Source organism: Xiphophorus couchianus, chromosome 24 (genome assembly GCF_001444195.1).
Source record: "Xiphophorus couchianus chromosome 24, X_couchianus-1.0, whole genome shotgun sequence".
Taxonomy (NCBI): domain Eukaryota; kingdom Metazoa; phylum Chordata; class Actinopteri; order Cyprinodontiformes; family Poeciliidae; genus Xiphophorus; species Xiphophorus couchianus.
Window position 1 is genome coordinate 2125408 of NC_040251.1, and position 21720 is coordinate 2147127.

The 21720-nt window shown below is 38.8% G+C and overlaps 1 protein-coding gene across 4 annotated transcripts in view; it reads left to right on the forward strand.

Moving 5' to 3' along the window:
* LOC114140755 (potassium voltage-gated channel subfamily H member 7-like) overlaps positions 1 to 21720 on the forward strand; it is a 67513-nt gene that overhangs the window by 11119 nt on the left and 34674 nt on the right. For all 4 annotated transcript variants that reach the window (XM_028010958.1, XM_028010959.1, XM_028010960.1 and 1 more), the window contains exons 3-4: positions 13274 to 13429; positions 19336 to 19815. In XM_028010958.1, the coding sequence (XP_027866759.1) occupies positions 13274 to 13429; positions 19336 to 19815 (636 nt within the window). The remainder of the gene's footprint in view (positions 1 to 13273; positions 13430 to 19335; positions 19816 to 21720) is intronic.

Consider the following 21720-nt stretch of genomic DNA (forward strand, 5'->3'; position numbering starts at 1 on the left):
CTATTTCTACATAATGGCTGATTTAAATTTCTTCAGGTTGGGTTGCTTTTTGAAGCGTTTTACCATTCTTCAAATTGTCTGACAGGTTCTGTTAGTGATTTCTTGATTCTACAAGTATTCATCTTTAAATGTGTGTTTGAGGAACAAATGAGCAGATTAAAGTGGAATGAGAAATAAGATCCAGCTGAAAATGAGCTGCTTTTCCCAGAGAGCTGTTTCTGAAAAAAATAAAGCCTGTGTACAGCCTGCATCTGTACACAAAATTCTCCCTCTCAACAGACTAAAACGACTATTGCATTTTTTGTATTTGGGCCAAAATGCAGCAAGTTATTCATGAATGTTGAGGAGGTGCTTGGAGTAAGAGTCGCCAGTTCTTGTGAGTCGCAGAAAAGGTGGATTAATTAGCCATTAGCACCTTTTATTTTAAGTGACAGACATATCCGTGTGTGTGTGGAAAGTCTCTCAATGAGTCTGTTTAGTGGCTTTTCGTGTGCTGTTCACAATTACAAATCTTTCTAAGACGCAGAAATGTATCTCTGGGTAAACCTGAACGGTTTAAAAACATTCTGAGAATGTGGCAACACAAGCTGTGCTTGCTTCATTTTCTGCTTATGAGCACCTCCCTGTCTGTCACACCATCACTTCTCAATCCCTGCTCAAAGTCTTTCTGTGCAGTCCAGCACAGTGTTGTCCTGGCAACCGCTGCATCTTTGGAGCTCTCTTGCAATTCCCCCTGCTTTCCTACAATTCAGGCTCAAATAAGGAGAGCAGAAAAATGTCCGGTTTAAGTAAGGCAGCACAACCTTTCAACATAAAAATGTTCTTAACTGAAGATTAAAATATAGACAAATCATCTCATTATTTAAAAATATAGTCAGATTATTTTTTTTAAGTGTTAATTTTATCTACTATACTTAAATGTTTCAAATTGTGCTCAATTGTTAGAACTTCTATTGATCAGACTGCAGTAGGGCTCTGCCAGTATGTTATTTTTATTCAAGAATTGAATATTAGATATCAGGTTTTATTCACAAAAACATAAACAAGTTTTATTTAATGGGATTTAATGGTTTACAGACTAACTGTAACGTTGTGTATTTTCTCACATTTTAACCTCAACTTGTAGCTATCAGATCTTTGACAGTTGCAGCTTAACGGCGCCTGTGAATAATGTAGGCCACTCTGAAGTTGCATCTATGGATTAAACTCACACACTCGGCCATTATCTGATGATATTACACCAACTACAGTGTAAACAGTATAACAGCCCCCTCCCCCACTCTGCTCTGGCTCAATTTCCTAGCACACCCACCCTGCTATACGACACCAGCTCCATGCAAATAAGACGCCATTCACTTAGTCAGTGTGTGTCATGTGACTTGCATTATGTCTGCCTACTCTCATTCACAGATTGGATATGAGAAAAGGGATGAACAGACATTCACATTTCTCCCCCGGTCAGTCTCATTCATTGGTTAGATTACACACAGCTTAGCTTTCATTCTAGAGATTTTGCAATCCTGCGCAGTGCTTTGCAAAACTATGCACTCTAACAAAGTTCTTCTTTTTTCACTTTTTTCATTACTCCTACATGTTGCAGATCAAATTTTCAAATAAAAAAAACAGTACATGGAAAATGCAATTTAAATTGTTATTGAATTTCTATCTTTGGAACATAAACACATATTAAAAAATTAAAAAATACACATAAAAAAGTGGCACTACTTCCCCTGTCCCCATAAAAAAATAAGAAAATTATACAGTGAACTCTCTAACTTATTATTTAATAAAGGACATGAATATCTGATTTGTTTTTACCCCAGGAACTAACATTTGGGGCAGTCTCTGTCATAACTTAAATCCATTCTTTGAATTTTTTTCCAAATTTACAATGATCTCCATCAGAAAATGAAACACCAGGGGACATTCCCAAAGATATGAAGAAAATGACCATTGTCTTTGCCACATTTCCAGCATTTATCCTGCGGTAGACCTGTCCTCAATATCTTTGGTGGACTTTAATAATACCTGTGTACAAAATGCCATTTTTAAAAGGTTGTATTAAGGGAAAAAGCTTCCCAAAACCAACCTGAAAAAAAAGAATTGCCTCCTATAGTTAATGAAGGGGCATTAAGGGGTAATCAAAACAGTATTTGTTCCCTAATAAAATTATACCTGTTTGTATTCATGCAGCTTCTGAAATAAAATGTTTTTTTGATCACCTGAAACATGTAAGAGTGGCAAAAAGCAACAACAAAAGTATAGGAAAAAAATGCTCTTTTTTTACAGCCCCTGATATTGTTGGTATTTATGATGTTGCTGCCCACTGGTCTGTTTGACTGTCTAAATCTGATGAATCGAGCAACATGGGAAATCCTACGCACAGAAAGTAGGCCCTCTAGAGCTACCATCTGCTAAATGCCAGGCCAAGATCAGCACTCTGCTGAGCCACAGGCAAGGCTTTGATGGAGACTGATTCAACAGACGCTCAGTCAGAAAAGACAGCCTCTGGTTTAATATAAAAAGATATTACAATCAACCAAAACCAACATTTTCACATTGTGAAAGCATTAAATCACAATGAATTAATATGGAGAAATATTAAAATATTCTTCAGTTTGTTAACCGTTGGGAGTCGATATGTTGACTTTTTTTTTTAAACAAGACTATCCAAAGTGTTTTTCAGTAAAGAAAATGACATTTAAAGGCCAGCATCCAAACTTAAAGCAATTGAATAACTAAGACATGACTAAAACTGAAAACCCTTTTATTTTTTTTACAGACATACAATTATGTAACCTACTGAAAATGAAAGTATGCAACATTTTTCCTGTCTTGTTGTGGCAAGAAATTGTTTATTGTAGTGATGTTAAAAGTATTGTAGGCAGATTTAGTTACATCATGGAAACACAACTGTGTTATTGTTTCTATATTCTGTGGTGACAAACTAATATATAGTTGTCCGTCAGCATATGTATAGTAAGAGATGTTGTCTGAGCTACAGCGTTTGTGTAGATTTTGAATAACAGTTGCCATTGAGGATCTTTCCTTGTGATCTTTATCTTAACTGCAGTTGAACAACATTGCACCCAATAAATAGCCATAAAAAGACATGAAAGGTTATAACTAACAAGTTAGATAAACACATGAGCACATATGGTTCTGGTAATTTTTTGGACTTCAACCAAAACTGCTGTAATAACTGTAGTCTACTCCAAGTCTAGTGTGGTTCATGACTGACATTGAGGTTTTAAAAACCAATAAAAAAAGTTTTTTTTGTTATTTTTTTGAATAACAACTTTGTTGAATTTAATTTGGTTAGCTGAACAAGGTAAATGAAAAATGTGCATCTTGTAGCTTCTTTCCGTAGACAAAAAATCTGTGTACAAAACGCACCCACTGTAGGAGCCCGAATAAACTACCTCTGAGTTCAGTTATTTAATTTTAGAAGATTATATCTCTATTTTTCTTTTACCATAGCCTAATTATCTGTTGCTCAGAGCAGAATTGTTTCTTTCAGCTTCACACAGATACTTGGTGACTTACTAGTTATTTTCAATGAGCCATCGTACAGTTTTTATTTCGCTGCAAAGCCTTATTACTCATGAACTAAAGTAGTTTCTCACCCTCTGTCAGCAGAAGTGCCTGACTCAGACACACACTGACACAGGGTCAGAGAGTGAGCTGAAGAAGTTGATTTGATGACAATTAACCTCAGCAGGCTGCAGAGGCTGAACACTTCACAGGCAGAGAAAGAGAGAGAGAGGCGGATAGGGAAAGAAGGTGAGAGATGTCACTACAACACCTCAAAGTGCAACAGCTCTATTCTGCTGGAGGCACAGCTCACACCAGTGTCAGTCATTTAGAAACTCTTACTCATACCTAAACAGTCACAGTGTCTATTAGTGTAGATCATAAAACCCCCGGCTGCAGTTTCAAATTATTGTGGCTGCCATGTTCCTGTCGAGATTTCCCTCAAATCCTGACTGTCAACATTCCCAAATATCATTATCTCACATCACTGGAAGACACAGCCAGTCACCAGTGTTGCACTCATCTGTGTGTGTGAGGGGGAGTGTGAAGGAAAAGGAGGCAATGTGAAGGTTATGTTACAATGGTGTGAAAAAGTGTTTTCCCTCTTCCTGATTTCCAATGTATTTAAAGTTTCAAGGACGCGTTTCAGAACATCAAACCAATTTGAATATTAGTCAAAGACAACACTGCACAAAGTGGAGTTTTTAAATGAAGATGTTTAGGTAAAGGAAGAAAAATCCTAACCTGTGTGATTAAAATGATTGCTCCCTAAACTTAATAACTTGTTGGGCCAGCCTTAGCAGCAACAACGTAAATCAAGTGTTTGCGATAACTTGGACCAATCACCTTTGCAGAATTGGAGGGTTTTCCAGGATGAAAAGCCTTTTTAACAAGTTGGTTTCAGCTTGAGGTCACGGACTGATTGCCAGACATTCTCCTTCAAAAGGTTTTGGTTCCTTTTATCACATGTCTTTCAGGTCAAAAACAGTTTTTCCTAGTGAATCCTGTTTCAAAATTGGTATGATGATCTTTTTCCGAAATGTTACTTTTATAGCAGATGAAATGGGAGCCACACCTATTGTCTTGTCAATTTACTAAGTCTTGGGGATCTCATGGTGTGTTCTGGAAAAATTGATACGAGCCTTAATGCTATTTTTGCTCAGTCTATTTCTTATGACGGAAGCATGAACTCTGACCTTAACTGAGGCAAGTGCAGTTCTTTGGATGATGTTTTGGGATTTTTTATGTCCTGTTGGATGAGTCGTCGCTGCGGTTTTGGGGTAACTTTGGTCGGCCAGCCACTCCTTGGAAGATTCACCAATGTTCTATGTTTTGTCCATTTGTGGATAATGACACTGACTTTTGTTCACTGGAGTCCCAGAGCTTATGAAATTGCTTAGTAAACCATTTCCAGCATCTTGGAACTCTGAGCTCCATTCCTCATGCCAACTGTGAGCACACACTGTAATGGCCAATATGTCATCTTACAGCAGTTATTTAAGTATGCCTAATGTAGAACATATTGTAGTGTAATCTTGATGGTTCGGTGCACACAGATACCGCATAAATAAAGTGATTCTTAAGCCTGAATAGGTACAAAATGTCTATTTGCAGAACTAAGTCACACCAAAACAAAACAGGATTCTGATTAAGGTTTTAACAGCGTAGGGGTTGGTTTTTTCAATTGAATATATTTTTCCTAATCAGAGCAATCTGTTTAGGTTGGTTAAATCTGTTTGTTAGGTTTTGGTTAATGCAGCTGACCTGACTGAAGTAATGTTTTCTTTGTCCACTGAATGAGTAATTACAGGGTAGATTCACCTCAAACAGTTTTGTTGTTTCATTTAGAGTGCTTTTCATTAATTCAACAAACCTGGTGCAAGCAGCAGAAACGACCTGTTTGTTCATGCAGCGAGAGTTAATTTTGTCTCACTGATGCAGCGTGAATTCAAACAAAGCTGGCAGTTCTCAATAGGACATATTTACAAGGTGGAATTTACTCAGCAAACATAATGAAATGTAAGCACATCCAGTACTAATAACAGGTATCATTCTCCTTAAAAGATCATGTTGACACAATCCCTGGCATTTTTGTTCTTTGTTTGAGTTTACTCAATAAGTAAATTTTGGAGTCATACATAATTATTGCGAGTTTTAATTCTTCAATATTAATTTGTTTTTAATACTAATACACTGATTCACTGATTCTAGTGTGTTGGATGAAGAGTCATCACCTTCATTGTGATTTATCTGAATCTAAAATAGCTATAAGTTGTAAAATGTTTGCAATTATTATATTGATTAATTATAATCTGTACCCAGTTAAACATTTTTCTCAGATCAATCTATTATTAATAGATTCAAGAGCTGTTAAACTGAAACATTTTGAGGACAAAGTAGCTCTTATTTACAGTGCCTTTTCAACTAAAGTTTTTTCTTTTATTAAAACTGTGCATCAGTATAATTTATGTATTTTGCTAGGATTTTATGTCCACTACAACCAACTTCCTTCACAAGTCACCTCATTCAAATCGTTGTAGATTTTATTTTTATTATTGTGAAACATAAAACAATTGGACGTATTAGTTTACTTCCATCAGTATTTTTTTTTGCACTATTTGATTCAGGGTTGTCTTACTTCATTTTTTCTCCAAATTTAATTGAGCTCCACAAACTAAATTGAAACTGCCCCCAATAAGGTCGACTCATAAAACGGAGCCGTCTCATTGCTTAACCAATAACTTGGGAAAAGGAAATGGAATGCTGAATCCTCAAGCTTAAAATGAGGCACTGCCATACTAGAGTGGAGTGAATGTAATCCCAGAGAGAGTGGGGCGGTGTGAGAGAAGTGAGATAATTGAGGAGGTGATTTTATGGTCATGGGCCTTGCTCCTTTTGTGTGTGTGGTGCCTGAACTGTAATTAAGACACAACTCTGTGGGAACACTTAGCTACTGAGGTAACGTTGTCCTCGTCTCAACTTTGTCCCCCGCTCCAACAGTTGTATGGCTGTTAATCCTCACTCCAAGGTGATATTGGGGCCATGTAAGGGGAAAGTGCAGAAACAATTGCTGCTTTTAAAATTGGATTCAATTAAACTACAGTTAAGGCAGTGTCTCCTACCCTCATTAGCTTAGTTTGTCCAGGAGTTTAACACTGCACTGTGCTACTTCACTGATAGCATTAGCTCTGCTAGCATGTGTCACTCTGACTCATGGAGAAAGTGCCACTATTTGGGAAAATGTTTACATCCATTTATATCAGTTTTGTCACAAATGATTATTCCTGTCATTTCCCTGAATAAATTGCCTCAGTAATTATTGCAATAAATGATAATGTTGTTTTGGAGCCATTTTCAAATAGTATATTGACAATGACGTATTACTGAAAGTTTGCCCTCTTGAAGACTAATAAAGTTTAATTTTGTACAGAAAACCTAACACTGGAACTGGAAGAATTATCCAAAATAAACTCAATTACCAAAAACAATAAATGAAACATGCATGCCAGTTGCATACATGTAAAGCCAATAATCTTTGGTTTATGAGGACAACGGCTGACTCACCGAAGCACCTGAGTGTAATGGAGTCAAAAGACACGACCCTTCGCACCGCTTTGCTCCCAGAACTTCAAAGAGCTCGTTGGCCCACTGCGATCTGGCATATTTAGTGTTTGCACTCGACAACACACTGTGCTGTCATCCTGCCGAGCCATCTGTGTATCAACAGATTACCAGGTAGCCCCTGTTAATCCAGGTAGGAAGCACCGCATCAGCAAGGAAACCAAGCCAAGCGGAAAATGTTTAAATCAATAAGTCCCACGTTTCCTCTCAAGCTTATGGCTTGACCTTGACGCGCTGGGCGACTGCAACAATGCAGCAGCTTTATAACAACGCCGTCATACATATAGGCTCCTCTTTGACATCCAGGACGGATGATTGGCAGCTCCGTGTTTATCAGCCGACTTTCACCTTGCCAAAAAGTTTTTTGCTCTCCCTACTTCCTCAAGTCAGCACTTCCTCCCATCCTCTGAGGCTTAGAGACCAGAACAGAACAGATTGTGTTTGTGTTATTGTTCACCCATCCATGACTCTATGTTTGAGTGTGCAAGAGAGCGCAGACTCGTAGCTTTTTCTTTCTCCTGTTTTTTCTCATTTTGATGTTTTTAAAGATGTATATTTGGCAATGTTAAAACACAGCATTTCCCTAGAAACATTCCAGTCGGAGTCGCTCCGACTGAAGTTGTTTTAGTGCCTTTCAGAGGTGCTTTCTCTCATTACGCTGCAGCATGTAAACTAGCTTCATCTCCCGCTTATTAGATTTACTCGGACAGGGAACATTCCGCTAATTAATGCTGCTGGCAGGCCGTGTGTGAGCGACTGACTCAGTTTGGGCCACGCTGAGCCCGAGACGCACGGGTCTCGTTAGTGTTTGCGGCTCGCTCGGCGTGCGGCGGAGAAGTGTAAACGGCTTTCTGTTTGCATGAGGATCCCCTCGTGCACACGTGTGTGGGGGTGTGTATGTCTGTGTGGCTTCGACCCTTCTCCAAGGCAGGCGGGCAAGAAGAAATTTGCATGGGTAGCAGCAGCGGCTTCTGGGGAGCTGTTTGATCTGTCCAGTTTTAACACATCAGGCGGTCTTCTTGCTGAGAACTTGAGCAGCTATTTTCTTTCTCAGAGAGATGAAGGGGAGGCACATTAGGGCCGGGGGGGAAACAGGAGGAAGTGAGTGGAATAACAACAGATAAATAAAACAGGTGCAGACAAGGGTAGCTTAACGACAGAGGAATAAGACAGACAGTCTGTAGCTGCGTTTTCATTACAAACTTTGACTATATTCCACTAATGCCTAAAAAACTCAATGGTGCAATTGCAGTACATTAAATAAGAAACGCAACTAAAATCACGTGAATGAGTTTGAATCAAACTAAGATTAAAATACCTGTAGGTGAACTTTAACTAAGCACTTTTACAAATAGACTTGGAAACAGTGGGTTGCATGTGATGTACAGCAGTAAAGGAGGCTGGTAGAAATGCATTCCATACTTTCAGATGTTTTTTTAAGTCCACTTCCCCTTCACATTGTGCTACTTTTGTTGGTCTATCTGACAAAATACCAATAAATACACTTTCTGGTTGCGACTTATTGTGAAACAGTTCAAGGTGAACAAACACTTTTCCTGGGCTCTGAACCAACCCCTCTGCCTCGCTCTGTGCCTTCACCCATTTTTCATCTTCTGCCTCTGACAATACTGCTGTTTGCTTCTCTTCTAAACTTCTTAGGCAAACCAACCCATCAAATTAAAAAATGAAGGAAAACACATTTACTTCCCTGAGTAATAATCAGATGATATATTACCTCCCCCCGCCCTCTTGCCCGAGTCTTTGATCTTTTGTCAAACTAAATTCAAAACGAATTGGGTCAAACCTGATTCATAGTTTGCAACCCTCAAAATTTGGTTATTTCTCATGTAAACGTGTATCAACAGACACTAAATATGAACTGTTTCTAATATAAACAGTTGAACATGATATGTAAGGAAGCACCGATCCTCTAATCTCTATATTGTCTATAGAAGATCAACCACTACGTTCTGCAGAACATAATATTTAGCGGTCATGAATTATAAATGCGGATGGATTTTAACCATTCTATTTAAAGACACTGTGTTTCTATTCATGGAGCCACAGACACTGATTGTTTTTAAAAGCTTGAGTTTTCGCTTTGTTTGCAGAGATTAGTCTCAGGATTGAAACCAAAACTTCCAGTTCGGGAGTCCCAATAGTTTAATGCCATGGAGTAAATGCTGAGAAAATTAGATTTGTGGCAAAACTTCAAGTAGTTCACTTTTGGTTCTGTGGCAATAATCTTGTTAAGCTCAACGTTAAAAAGTAACAGACAACAAAAAGCTCTTTAGAGTAGTTAGGTCTGAAGCAGATGCTGACTCTGCACACTAATGTCTTTAAGTTAGAGTGTGGTGGAAGCACAGCCTTTTATCCAACATTTTTTCTTTTTGTTACATCTTTTATCTCTTAAAGTGAGCCCATAAACTATTGCTTCTACATCGTTGGATGTAGAAGAAGTTTGATACTGTAAATTCATGTATGGTATGTTGGGGGTTTTAAGGGATTTTCCTCTGGAATCGGGATGTTTGTGAGTGGAATCGGTTCTGTGTGTGTCGCTCCTGTCGTGTGTCTGGACATACGAATCGATTGAACCTGTAGTACTTTTATCGGCTCTGTGTCGTCACAGAGGTTTGGAAAATCGGCCGACAATCCTTAAATAGTGTCGTATGAACCAGACTTAAGACTCACAAGCTCTACTCTTCTCGTTTCGCTATGGTAACGTTTACACATCCCTTCAAAATAAGATACAGATGCGCCACAAAAACAAACATTTTACCTTCATGAAAAAATTAACTCACGATAAGACAAATCAATGGGAGCAATGAGCTTGTTTTTCTTCGAGACGGTCCATCTGGGAGTGATGGGAGACAATGACACCCGAAGTGTTGCTTATGCACAGGGTGCTTGGTCTCTACGTGGCGAAGCAGTTTGAAGCTTCCTTGCCTCATTAACGAGCCAGTCACTGCATATCATAGACGCTGAACGGGCTTGTAATGTGGGAATCACCTACCGGGATAAATTCATTCTCCTGTCTCGTCTCTTTCCCCTTTGCAAATAAACTTTCCAAAGACATCTGATCTGTTTCTTACTCATTTTGCTGCTTGTGGGATCAATGTTGGTGCGCAATACGTAACCGTAAAAATCCAGTTAAAGGATTTTCAAAATAAAAGATCCTCCAGACTCAGATAATACATAATATTATATTTGTGCGGCCCGGTGCCAATTGGTCCGCAGCCCGGTACCGGTCCGCAGCCCGGGGGTTGGGGATGATAAAGTAAGTTTCATACTACAAATAAAGTCCTTTTGTTTTGAATTCATGTTTTAACTTTTGTGAGTTGATAAAATGCCTCTCCTGGTAAAAGAATAAAACAGTTACCTGACTCCTTGGTGCTACATATGCTCTATATATTGCATATAGAATAGACATTTCTACAGTATAATGCAACATATTCACTGTCAGGTGCCCTTGTACCACTAAACAAATTGCAAAACAAGTAAATATATTTTTGACGTGTCATTTTCTTGTTTTTCCACCTACAACTGAAGCTCTTGCTCCTATGAAGACTTTTGTTTGTAAATGCCAGGTTAAAAGAATTATATTTGCATTCGTGTGGACTCTCATGTCAATGCAAATGTGGGGTTGTGTGTGAGCGTACGCGCCCTCAAACAATAATGTGACATAAGACCCGGATTCATGGTGAGTTAAGCCTCTGTGTAGAAACCCAATGGAGGGAACCTGCTTCCAGGACTGGATCATGTAAATTTTCCCTGTGATTTGATTCCAGATAAGGATCTTATTTTGTTATTCAGGAGTTGGAGCCAAATGAAACAAATGAACATTTGCTTCTCTCCTGAGCTCCTTCTTGTTTCCATGGAGATGCTCATCATTTTCATTTGCAAACAATGTGAATCAAATTATGAAATGTTAGTCACAGCATTAACAGAGTTGCCGTATTGGTTCCTCCTTGGACATTTTCACATTTTGTTTTAAGTTTGAGGGCTTTCAAGTGAAAAACATAACTATAAAAACACAGCAGTGAAGCAACAATGTCAGAGACGTGGAAACAAGGATCGTTAGTATAAATATCCATGTTGTAGTTTCTCAGTTTAGTTTTTCCACGGTGTCGACTTCTGTTCATTCTATGTTTTCTCTCCTCTAGTCCTGTCTCCTTTCCTTTTAAACCTTTTCACCCATCATTCTCTTTTTCCTTTGTCCTTTCTTTTCCATCTCATTACATTTGGATTAAGCCCAAATACAAATTCTTAATAAAGTTTCATAAACGTAGAAATTGGAGCATCAAGACGAATCCCATAACGCTCCACTTGTCAAAGTAAATCTGTTGGGTCTCACCTTGACACTCAGATAACAGTTCTGAATGCTACATTGCCATACAGGACATGTTTAAAAAAAACATCAAAACTACACCAGACTGTCTCTCAGCTTTCTTGTAGTTTATTTTGATATTACCATTACAGAGTTTACATCATCCAATCCACAGTTTTCCACTAAATCCATAAACATTTAACATCTTCAAAACTCTCAGTTTTTAAATGTCTCAAGGCGTTAATAAATGTTGCTGTAAAAGTTGTTAAATTCCACTTTTCCAGCTGCTGGTGTGGATGAAGACCAGCTGATTGGGGTTCTTCCTGTCAGCTGAAAACAATAAAAGCAAAAACACTCGCTAGCTTCCGGGTTCTTTTATGCAATTGAGAAGAGTTGTAATAACACTGGTCCCGCATCTCTCCTACTCCACTGACAAATAATGGCTTGATCCGTTCATGGTGATGATGAACTATTAGGAGCAGCAAACTGCTTAGCCCAGCAGAACTGCAGCTCCCCAAAACATAAATCAAACTCCAGCCTGGTGGAACTGTTGTTTTAGGGCACAACACAAAAACGAGACACTGAACCAGCGGAATACAGGAAAATCACATAACACTGGCTTTCTGAAATTAGGCTGTCATATTGGTTTTTTTTGTGCGTTCACACACCTACACGCACCCCCCCTCCCACACACACACACACACACACACACACACACACACACGTAGTGTATCAGAAGATAGGATGTAGCTGAGTGTGTGCAGCAGTTTGTCTGTGTTCCCCCCAAGAAAAGAAACGCAGTGGGCTGGGTGCCTGCTGGGTAAGCTATAAATAGCACTGTGGTGACAGCAAGACTTAGAGCCTAATGCGAAAGGTAGTGTCTTCCAGAGATGTCCATGTTGATTCCTTTTTTATTTATTTTTTTAAACCTGATATACTTTTTCTGTTGCGGTAAAACCTGGCTGCTGTATTTGTTTCTTTTCTCACAAGTTGATCATGTTTCAACCACATGCTTCATTGTGTTTTATTGGTTAACTTAAGGCTGCAGGAGGTAATGTTTATAAAAAATGATTTTTACATCTTTGTTAAAATTGTCACAATATCATGACAGTGATGCAGTGTTGGACACATAATCTGTGAAAAAAATCGAGCTCCTGCACCTGCTCTCAGTTCTCCTACTGTCATCTGCAGAAATGCACTGCTCTGTCAGAAACAGCCAATCACAGCCAGGAGGAGGGTCTTAGCGCTGTTAATCAAGCTTGTTTACGCGCAATTAAATGTGCTAATAGCAGAGAAACAACTTTCTGTTCCAGGAAATCTGTTTATCTGCCATCATCATTGGCCATGCTAATTAGCCTTAGCATTTGGGTCAGGCTCCATCATGGGAACTAGCTTTAGCAAAGCAGGGAGCACAGCACTCTGTAACTAGTAGAAAATGTATATTCACCCTTTAAAACCATCTAATGCAAAAAGTATGAAAAGGATCTTATTTAACTGAAATATCAGGGTTTTTTGTTTTTGTCAGTTCTAGGTCCAGGACAACATATTCAGTTGTTCCCCTTCCTTTGCAGCCATTTTTGAATGTCAGAGTGATGGTACTCAGACTGTACTCTGAGCGCTGAATCAGTGTTAACTCAGTTGTTTTGCTCAAAAAGAGTTTCTACATTTTATCACTCTATGAACACAAACTTTATTGTATCTATTGGATTTTGTGTGACAGACGAATACAGGTTAGTGCATAATTGTCAAATGAAAGTAAATAGGTTTTTATTTTTTTATCTTCTGTCTTAGGTTCCAAGTTCCCCTGCACCACCCACATCATCCCGGTAAAGAACGAGGAGGGCGTGGTCATGATGTTCATCCTAAACTTTGATTACATCCTGGACGACGTCAGCTGCGACTCACTGGAGAGACTTAACCACACGTCTCCCTCCAAAGCTGACCAGCGTGAGTAGAGAGGGCAAACTCTTCAGGGGGAAACTGGTGGTAGTCGGATAATGTGATATTTGCCGTTAGCTTGTATTTAAACTTTATAGATAATCAAAAGACACTCATACAAGCTTGCAAATTTAAGTTTATTTAACCCTATTATCTCTCTGCAATTATTGATTGTTCATAAATCACAATGTTGGGCAGCTTGTACTCGTTGCAGCTGCAGGAATTGGTTGCTCGACAAATGCTATGGTATGTTGATACCGGCCTTTAGCAGACACTGATGTTTGCCCGCTATCATCTCTAAGGTCTGGCCCAATTATAGCTCATACCCTGCCAGGAAGGCCTGATGAACTACTTGAAGTGCGCTGTGGTGTAATGGTGTACAATGCCATTCCCCGGAGGTTCACTCCTCCTCCTGATCCTGTAAAAGTCTGTCTCTGTTTGCACTTTCCATCTTTGATACAGAAAACAGCAGTAAGGAGGACCAGAGGTCACCTCAGGATGACTGTAATTGGACAAAGCTCTTAACAAGCTGCTCTGCCTAATGAGGGATGATGTGAAGAACAGGCAGTGTGTTGCATTTACAGTATAATGAAGAGGTTTTATTGTTGTTGACTTTGGGAATGTGTCCTGCTGGTATATCTAAAAAAATTTTAATATTGTGGAAAAAGTTCTTATATATTGTCACTCCTTTCAAAATGTATAGCTCATATACTGTAGATTCATTACTCTTAGAGTGAAATGTTTTAAGCTTTTATTTATTGTAATTTTGACAAATATGGTGTTTAGATAATGAAAACCCGAAGTTTCATGTCTCACAAAATTAGAATATTATATCAGATTAATAAAAATATATATATTTTATGGGTTCTTATTATCTGTAAGCCATAATTCTGCTCTGGTCAGAGTAAATAGGAAGCTAGAAGAAGATTCTTTAGAACATTAGGTAGAATGGTCCAAACCAAAGCTCAGTTAAGCGTTTGTGGAAGTCTAAACCATTTTACATAGTATTACGTAAATATATCTTTTTACGTAGATATTATGGTGACTTTTCAAGGAAGTTGATAGTACTAGATTTTATCTGGAGGTAACAGGATAAAGGGGGTTGAATACAAATGCTTTCAACATTTTGCAAGAATTTTAAAACTATTTTAAAACCTCCATCCTTATCTTCAACAAAGGAGCTTCTATGGATGTAAGCTGATATTTTTTTAAGTGTTGCAGTTTTATAGGTTTGCTCCAGTAATGATCCAAGTGTTACATGATCTCATTTTGGGTGATGCATTAGCTGCACTAATTGATTTTTGCATCCATTCCGCAACCCCCATGGACTCGCATTATATTTTAATGCGGCAAACCGGGACCTCTTCCTCAGAGCTACATAATTATGCACTTAGTAAGTACATTTAATTTATATAACACCTTTCACAGGTCAGAAAACCACAAAGTGCTTTACAATAGGAACAAATGTTAAAAACACAAAAGACCTCATAAAAACACAACACATCAGATAAGGTCATACAGCATAAAACTAGTCAAAAGCACAAAGATTAAGGCAAAGAACTGCACAATCTGGAGGCTTCCGCACCAAAAGATGAATGAATCCCCTCTGGTCTTTTGTGGTCGAGGAACCTTTAAAAGCCCTAGACTGGAAGATCTCAAACCACGAGAAGAGATGTTGGTCTCTCGAAGTTCTGAAATGCATGCTGGGACTTGACCGCACAGCACTCTGAAAAGAAATACTAAAATTTTCACATTAATTCTAAAACATACCGGCAGCCGATTTAGAGATCAAAACTATGCCGTCTCTTTCGTGTGTTGATAAAAAGCCTTGCAGCCATATTTTGAACTGACTGGAGACGGTCCAGATCTTCCTTATACAAATGAATTAAAAAGCTGTTGAAAAAGTCAAGGCACGAACTGAGCTGGGGGCACGGCTGCAGCCAAGATAAGTGGAAAAGAGAGATTTATAACTATAAAGAGAATGTCTTGCCATCATACTGTTAAGGACAGAGGAGGGGACAAAGTGACAAAGATCTTAATTTTTTAAAGGTGTCTTGTGTTTTGGTAAAGCTAAAATTGAAGTATTTGGCCATAATGACCTGTGTTGCATTTGGACAAAAAAAGGAGAAGCTTGTAAACCTGAGAATAAAATCCTAACTGGGAGCAAGGGGGTGGCCCCATCATGTTTGTGTGGGTGGTTTGACTGGAACAATTCTCAATATAAATGGCATTATAAAGAAACGACATGAAGTACACCTTAAGACATCTTGAGAAGAGGGTGAACAGGTTTTGGTTTGTTAGACAGCGTGCAGTGTGAAGGAGAACCACAGCAGCTGAAAATGTAACAACTTTGATCCCCAATCTAAGCGTGTCTACTGGACTATCAGATGTGAAAACAACCTAAAACATCGGACCCAAGATGGAGAGATTAAAGGCAATTCTACCAAATTAAGTAAACTTTAGAAATGAAAGAAAGTCATAAAAAAATCTCTATAAAATCTGGCCTATTGTAGCATTTAATAAATAGAAGTGTTTGGTAACCCTTAAGACTTAAAACGTGAAACATTTAAGCTGATTTAATTGTCAGAAAGTTGGGAGAAAATATTTTTTACAGAACGTTTGAATATCTAGATATACTTCATGCTCATTTCAAACCCAGATAGCTTTATCGCACTGTATCGCCCTTATTCTCATTTGCATTTTCCCGCCTTTGGGAAATGTGTAATGAAAGGAAAAGAGTTAAAATTAACTTCCATTACTTCAGGCTCAGTGCAATAACACCTTTATTTTCTCTCTAATAAATGAGAGCAGGGCAAAGCAGAATAATCTGTATAATTGGAGGACAGGGAGCTCAGGTAAACACTCCTTTAGGTAAAATAATGCTTCATGCAAATCATTTAAGCACATTCACTGCACAACTGCTGTAGTTAAGTCTGATGTCAGCAGAAGTCCCAACCAGAGGCAGAAACAAAAGAACATTAGCGTTTTATTTAGCCTTCTTTTTAAACAGCTTTCCTTTCTTTTTTGGGCTTCTCCCCTGTCGACTGAATCATGCTCAGAAGGACATTTCTCTCCCCAACTGAGGGCCCAATTAATATTCTATGCAAATATTACTCTCTGGTATCATAGCAACAAGGGCCACTGAGTGTCCACTGGTTGTGAAAAACTGCCTGGTGGAGCAGGAAAAGAATGAGAAGACAGAGGAGGGAAGAGACACCCTCAAACTCTACATACGCCGAAAACCCAGGAAGTGTACTCAGGGCAGCTATTCCTGCAAGATTCAAATTGACTGTTTTCGTATCGACGTTTGTAAGCACACGTTATTATTGTGCATCTGACTTAAGATCTAATTTTAAAAACACATGGTTTATGGAATGAATTTATTGCTTATCTATGATTTTGTAGTTGCAGTGTTTCCATGAAATAAAAAAAAAGCATTTAAAATTGCACGTGAATACATTTGTTCACGCAATAGGTCATTGAACAACATAGAAACGACCACTTCCTGACGTCGTCTTCATCTTTTCCACCAATCGTAACATCCGTTTGTTGATCACATGTGTGACGTGAAAAAAGTATTTCGGTTGCAGTTTTGCGAAATACAATAATTTCGACACAGCTGATAAACCGCCTCATCTTAATGGAAAAATCTTGTATCGAAAAACATGATTTTTTTTCAAAATTGCCATTTCTACTAAGCAAATTTATTTTTGTAAATCCAATTTGCACAATTATATGCTCCAGGGAAACACAGCTTCTGATGTACTGTATCTTTGGTCTAGTATCTCGTGCAAATATCTTAGTACACTTGAAATAAGACAAAACTAACTTACATTTAGTCAGCAATTCCGTAAGAGTAAAAAAAAAAGTTCTAGGTCCACTAGAATATTTCACTTATAACATGGGAAATATATATTATAAGTCCAAAAGTCTGCCAGTGAAACAGGTACATTTTCAGTAATATTATGGCGTTATTTACCTATTGTCCTATTTCTTGCTGAAAAGTTACTTGTAAGCTTGTTTCATCTTACTTCAAATGTACTTTGATATTTGCACAAGAAATTATACAAAAATAACTTTTTTGCAGTGCATGGCTGTATTTTAGGCTTGACGTAGCTGACTATTATAAGGTATATCTGACGCTTCAGGAACAAAAGATGTTTTTATTTTAGAGGAACGTCATGAAACTGTTATAAAAACCCAGAACTTAATTTCAGCCGCAAAATAGTAATGCTGCAGCGAAGTCAGGATGTTGGATGCTCAGGTCTGAGCTGCATTAGCAGAGTTATTATTAGAACAATTAAATTAATTTGCTCTCTAAGAAGTCACACCTCCTCACTGTGCAGGGTTGTAGATTGTTCCCTCCCTTCCTGTTTATTAGAATAAATTAAGCAGAGGTTGAACTAGGCCACACGTTAGTCTGCTGCATTTAGTTACTCTTCATATATAATTTGTACATAGAATACTTCCTGTTGGCATGTCTGACTTTGAATGCAAATGTTTTTGCTTTGATCATGGCAGGCAGACTTGTGTTTGGGAGCTGAAACACAAATGCAATATGTATGCCGTATGTTTACGCGGCTAAATGATTCACTAGATGGAGGCCACGATTCGTTGTCTATATGTTTAAATCCGCAAGCGTCACTGTCATAACATGACTGCACATAATGTAAAATGCAGAAAAGTGTGATTTGTAAATTCTGTTTGTCAGTGAACAGGCAGCTCAGCATTTACCCTAAAGTTAGTCTTATGCTTCACAACTGTTCCTGAGAGCAGACTTGTCTTACATTTATCCTCTATGACTTTGTAACACTGGGCTTTAACTCTCCAGAGGCTATCAGTCACTCATTAAAATACTGAACGTAATCCTTTAAAGGATCCTCATCTCAGTGCACCGGTGCATTATAAAATTTCAGTAAATGTTCCCCTTTCCCCCCCTTATGAATAATTAAAGGGAAATTGAAGATTGAACTTGAGCCTGAAGCACAATAGGCATTTGTTTTGATCTGAGCTTTTCAGATTGCAGCAGTACCAGGCTTTCTGGTGCCATTAGCCAATACCTAAAATATCAGCTCTGGGGACTTTATTCAGGTTCTGTTTTAAGCACACTGGAAACAGCAGTGCAAGGTCAAAACAAGTAATGTTAATCCCATTCTGGCTTTTTTTCCCTCAGTAGTTAAGTAGTGCTCTTTATTTTTAACTTTTTTACTTCTACATTTTACTAGGGTTTTATGTGATAGACCAACCTAAATAGTATATTAGTCAAAATGTTCTAAAACGCTCTTTGTAATCCCACCTGCAGGATCCTTTTAGTATTTATCAACTACCTTCATGGATCTTGAGACTCCAACCTTTGCCTATTCATCTTTTCAAAATAGGTCAAGATCAGTCAGATCAGTCCGTGAGACCGGAAGACCGTGAGAGTGTCTTTGCACATTTATGTCAAGTTTTGAAAAAGATTCTCAGTTGGATTTAGGTCTGAACTTTGACTAGGCCGTTTCAACACATGAACACATGTGATCTAAGCCAGTGTTTCTCAATTCCAGTCCTCAGGGATAACAGCCCTGCATGTTTTAGATGTTTCCCCTCTGCCACACAAGTGTCTTGAATAGGTGGGTGATTAACAGGCTTCTGCAGCACTTGATGGCATACAGAGGAGGTCATGCATATTTGAATCAGGGGTTCTAGAACAGAGACACATCTAAAATAAACAGGGCAGTGGTCCCGGAGGGCCGGAATTGAGAAACATGGATCTCAGCCTTTTGACTCAAGTGTTGTAGAGCAGGAATGCAACTGAAAGCATTCCTGCTCTACATGAGGAGCCTTGAGACGTTCTAGCCTTAGCATTTTAGGAAGAGATTGCCAGAACACAAAGGATCTTGACAGTGCTGTTCTTCTACCTTTTCTCCCATCAGGTAGAGGGAGGTTCTTCCGCTTCCGTTTCCCAGCCTTACCGCTCCTGGGCATCAGCAAGCAGTCCCTTCCCCAAGAGGACCCAGACGCGGTGATGGTGGACTCTCCTCGACACAGCGATGGCTCGGTGGTGACACGCGACTACCAACTCCCCACCACTCGCGAGAGCTGCAGTCCATCCTATGCCAACGACACCCGCGCTCTCATCGGCCCCAGCCATTGTTCAACCCCGGTATCGGGCCCCTTAGACCACTCATCCCCCAAGGGCCCCTGGGATCGGATGTACAAGGGCCAGGTCGTTGCCCAGACCCAACACCAGAGCCAAGAGGACACACTTACTGCAGCGCCGTCAATCCCGGGCCTCACTCCAACTGCCTCTAGAGAGACCGTGTGCAGTATTCGCAGAGCCTCTTCTGTACATGACATTGAAGGCTTCAGTTCCAAGTACAAAACTACATTCAGGGACAGGCATGCCAGTGAAGGTATGTTTTACCCAACTAAATCCACTATTAGTTGATTGGTTACTAAGGCAGATACAGTAGTCTGTGGAGAGATTTTTAAATCTCAGTAGGAGCTGAATTTTTATGCCTGAACTAGTAACCAGCTCGGTCACAATCAAATTAGCTGCTGGCGTAAGTTAGCCAGTTGGAATATTCACAAGAGTAAAGGGGTGATGGTTCCTTTGTGAGAATACCACCTTGAGTACATACAAATGGATCTGCAATAAAGCTTTGTTCTAGTTGAATAAAAAGACCCTTTAAGTAAAGGCAGTATTCCTCAAGGATGTCACTTTTAGTTCCTCAAAATTTGTTACAATACAGCTAAATAAATGCTCAGAAAATCTGGAAACGTAGCTAAGGCGTGTGTTGGTTATTACTTTCAAGAACAACAGAGTTGTGCAGAACTTTAGGGAAAAAGTCTATGAAGATATGAGAAGAGGTTGCTGAAAGTAGGTCAAGAAGAGAAGTGGCCGTTCTACAGCAGCAGTTAGATTTCACAAAGACAAAGAGCATCGATGCGATGTTTGTTTCTCGAGTGTTGATGGAGAACTGCAACGAAGTCAGTCTCCTTGTGTCTTTGTGGTGTTAGTGAAAGTACATGATAAGGTGCCAAGGGAGAAGGTCCTGTGTTCAGAAGTCAGGTCTAACAGAGATCGCTTGTGAGGGTGGTGAAAGTCATGTACAAGGACAGTTAGACAGCAGTAAGATGAGTTGAAAGTGCTTCCTTGTTTGCAATGATGATGTATAAATTGATAAAAGACCAGAGGCAGGAGTCCCCATGGATTACAATATTTGCAGACAACATTGTCATCTGTAGTAAGAGTTTGTTCTAGAGTTCTAGAAAGAAGGGAGCTGGGAGTCAGTGGAGAAAATAAGGAAATGATTTGTGAATGAGAGGGAAACACAATGTAGCTTCAAGTGCTAGAGGCATAAAGCATAGATGAGTTAAGTGCCAGGGTCAAACATTCATAGCAAGAGGCAGCGCACAAGACGGATCAAGAAGAAGGTACAGGCAGCATGAAGTGGATAAAGAAAAGTGTTATGAGTAGTTAAAGAATGATAGCTGCAAGAGCTAAACAAGATGGCATTATTATTGGATCTCCTGCTATGTTGTGCTGTTGAAAACACTTGAATAGGTTTAGCTGAGACTGTTTGGGCATGCGAAGAAGACAGATGGCTCATATTTTGTCAAAGGATATTGAGTATGGTGACAGGAAGGTAGAAAAAAGAAGACCACAGAGAAGGTTCAGAGATGTATTGAATGATGTACAATCCTAGTACTTATTTGCTGTATGAGAGCAAATAATAATCCTAATTTTAAAAAAGCAACATCAGAATGTCCCTTACAGGAAAAAGCTCTAAAAGTTAGACAGAAGCAAAGCCCTCTCCGATACGTGCACATCAAATATTTTGAATATTTTGAGACGACTTTGAAATAACACTTTAACTGATGAATATTAACAAAATTTTGTACATAATAACAATAAATTACTCCTTTAGATTGTCACAGGGTAGGTATGACAGAAGAGAAAGGTAGAGATAGGATGAGATGGAGGCCAGTAATCAGGAGAATGCCTGAAGGGGGAAGAAGTAGAAACTCTGTGTGCTTTAAATGAAAGATAATTTAACAATAATTGAACTTAATTTTACATACAAATATGAAGATATTTAAATATTTATTGCCAAAAGAAAATGTGATAGCTTGTCTTCTTTTTTCACCTGCAAAGATGTTAAAACAAACATACTATGTGTCACTGATCATCTTTAGATTCTTGTCATGGTCATTTTTCCTCTTAAGCTGATGGTTAAAGTGCCAATTCAGCCCAATCAGTCTACTTCACCCATTAAGTGTGATTTTCATTGTAGCCTCCGAGAATGGCTGACACA